Source organism: Octopus bimaculoides, chromosome 20 (genome assembly GCF_001194135.2).
Source record: "Octopus bimaculoides isolate UCB-OBI-ISO-001 chromosome 20, ASM119413v2, whole genome shotgun sequence".
Classification (NCBI taxonomy): Eukaryota; Metazoa; Mollusca; class Cephalopoda; order Octopoda; family Octopodidae; genus Octopus; species Octopus bimaculoides.
In genome coordinates, this window is record NC_069000.1 from 39,933,669 (window position 1) to 39,936,242 (window position 2,574).

Consider the following 2,574-nt stretch of genomic DNA (forward strand, 5'->3'; position numbering starts at 1 on the left):
TATATATATATATATATATATATATATATATATATATATATATATATGTGTGTGTGTGTACATGTGTACATATACACCACACAAGCAAACTGACAGATAGATAGGTTGACAGACAGAAAATATAATGTTGTGTATGATAAATAACTAGTGCGATTTAATCCTTTAAAATCTGCAATGTTACAGCTCTATCATTCACAACAGAGCTATTTCTAATTCATTGATAAGATTTTTGTAAACCAGTACAGCATACAATACCACCAGCAACTCTTCATCCCACATTTTAACCTGACACACTTTTTATTTACATTATTTACATTTGACAGATATTTATATATATATATAGATATAGAACTACACTTTTTTATTGTTTTCATTTGACAACTCTAAGTGGGTAATCTGGACGTGGCCCTTGATCCATAATCTAGCATCATCATCATCATCATTTAACGTCCGTTTTTTCATGCTGGCATAGGTTGGACAGTTTGACTGAAAACTAGTAAGCTTGGGAGCTTCACCATTTTCCAATCTGATGTTGCATGGTTTCTACAGCTGGATGCCATTCCTAATGCCAACCACTCCAAGAGTATAGCAGGTGCTTCTTATGTGCCACTGGCACAGGTGTTAGTTATGTGACACTGGCATCAGCCATGACTATGATCTCACTCGGTTTTACGGGTCTTCTCAAGCACAGCATATCTCCAAAGGTCTCGGTTAGGTTACTTGTCACAACCTCCGTGAGGCCCAACGTTCATGTGCCACTAGCATGAGTGCCAGTTCTGCAACACTGGCATCAACCACAACCGCGATCTTACTTGGCTTGATGGGTCGTCTCAAGAACGGCATATATTCAAGGGTGCTTTTTACATGCCAGTTAGGTGGCACAGGCATCAGCCATGACTACAATAACACTTGGCTTGATGGGTCTCCTTCTCAAGCTCAGCATATCACCCAACGTTCGTATTCGCCAGTTACACAACACTGGCATCAGCCATAGCTGCAGTTTCATCATTCGTTTAACGTCCGCTTTCCATGCTGGCATGGGTTGGACGGTTTGACTGAGGGCTGCCGAGCCAGAAGGCTGCACCAGGCTCTGGTCTGATCTGGCAAAGTTTCTACAGGTAGATGCCCTTCCTAATGCCAACCACTCCGAGAGTATAGTGGGTGCTTTTTACGTGCACCGGCATGAGGGCCAGTCAGGCAGTACCAGCATCGACTATGCTCAAATGATGCTTTTTATGTGCCACCAGCACAGGAGCTGGTCAGGCAGTACTGGCATCAACCACACTCGAAGGGTACTTTTTACGTGCCGGTCAGGCGGTACTGGCACCAACCATGCTCGAATGGTGCTTTTTACATGCCACTGGCACAGGAACCATAAAGGCAGCACTGGCAACGATCATGCTCAAATGATGTCAATTAAATCCTATCCCTTTTTTATACCCCTGCCCCTTTTTCAAGCTCTGGGAGCTTGAAAAACACAAACTAGAAAAGTAAACAATTTATATTGAATGTTTTCTGTCCCCTATATGATAAATGGAAAGTCCTCTTGTTGTTGTTGCTGCTGTCATTGTTATGTCTGCTCACCCCAATACTTGGGTTTTGGTATACCTTTGTCAGTTGATGACCTTTTGACCCTGTATAAATTTCTTTGCATAATATAATCTGTGGCCTAGTGGTTAGGCTGCCAAACTCACAATTTCTAGATTGGGGGTTCGATTCTCAGACCCGGCAGCATATTGTATTCTTGAGCAAAACACTTCATATCACTTTGTCCCAGTTCCCCTTTTGACCAGCAGGAATTTGGGCCTGCTCACCTTTCTAACCAGCAGGATGATGCTATTTGAAGGCTAAAACAATGCAAAATGCATTGTGGCCAGGGAATTGTAACCGTACCTGATAGTCTGATTGGTCATGTGATCATGTGAATATAGTCTTTCGATTTTCCTTTTTTTTTTTTTTTTAAACCTTACTATCTCTGTCAGGCTTGTTATTTTTACCAGACTTGCTCTCTCTCTCTCTTTCTCTCTCTCTCTCTCTCTTTCTCCCTCTCTCTGCCAAACATACTATTTCTCTCATTCTTGCTTTCTATGCCAGACTTACTATATCTACTAAACATCGCCAACTCTACTGAACAAGTTTCTTCAGATTATTTTTATTATTATTATTATTATTATCATTAATTTCTTTTTACTGTTTCCAGTTACTGTTATCCGGAGTATCCAATGTGGTTTCCAGAGCCCAATATGCTGACCAGCCTCATGCTAAGTTCTTCCCATCCAAAATCACACCAATGTTACCTAAAGATACTTTCCAAGGTAAAGTCGCTTTCATTACCGGCGGTGGCACTGGTTTGGGAAAAGCCATGGCAACAATGCTTTCAGAGCTTGGTGCCGCTGTGGTAATATGTAGCAGGTGAGTAATCTTCAACACCTTTTGTATTCTTTAATAAGCGCTCTTTTATCATTGTATTTGTATATCAGCTTGTACTACACACCAACTCTCAATCCATTCACCATTTTCTCAACGTATCAACAATTATATATATATATATATATATATATATATATATATATA

General features: G+C 40.4%; 1 protein-coding gene across 1 annotated transcript in view; it reads left to right on the forward strand.

Moving 5' to 3' along the window:
• Nucleotides 1–2,574, forward strand: part of LOC106873880 (2,4-dienoyl-CoA reductase [(3E)-enoyl-CoA-producing], mitochondrial) — a 16,601-nt gene that overhangs the window by 2,457 nt on the left and 11,570 nt on the right. The window contains exon 2 of the mRNA XM_014921405.2: nucleotides 2,201–2,412. Within this exon, the coding sequence (XP_014776891.1) occupies nucleotides 2,201–2,412 (212 nt within the window). The remainder of the gene's footprint in view (nucleotides 1–2,200; nucleotides 2,413–2,574) is intronic.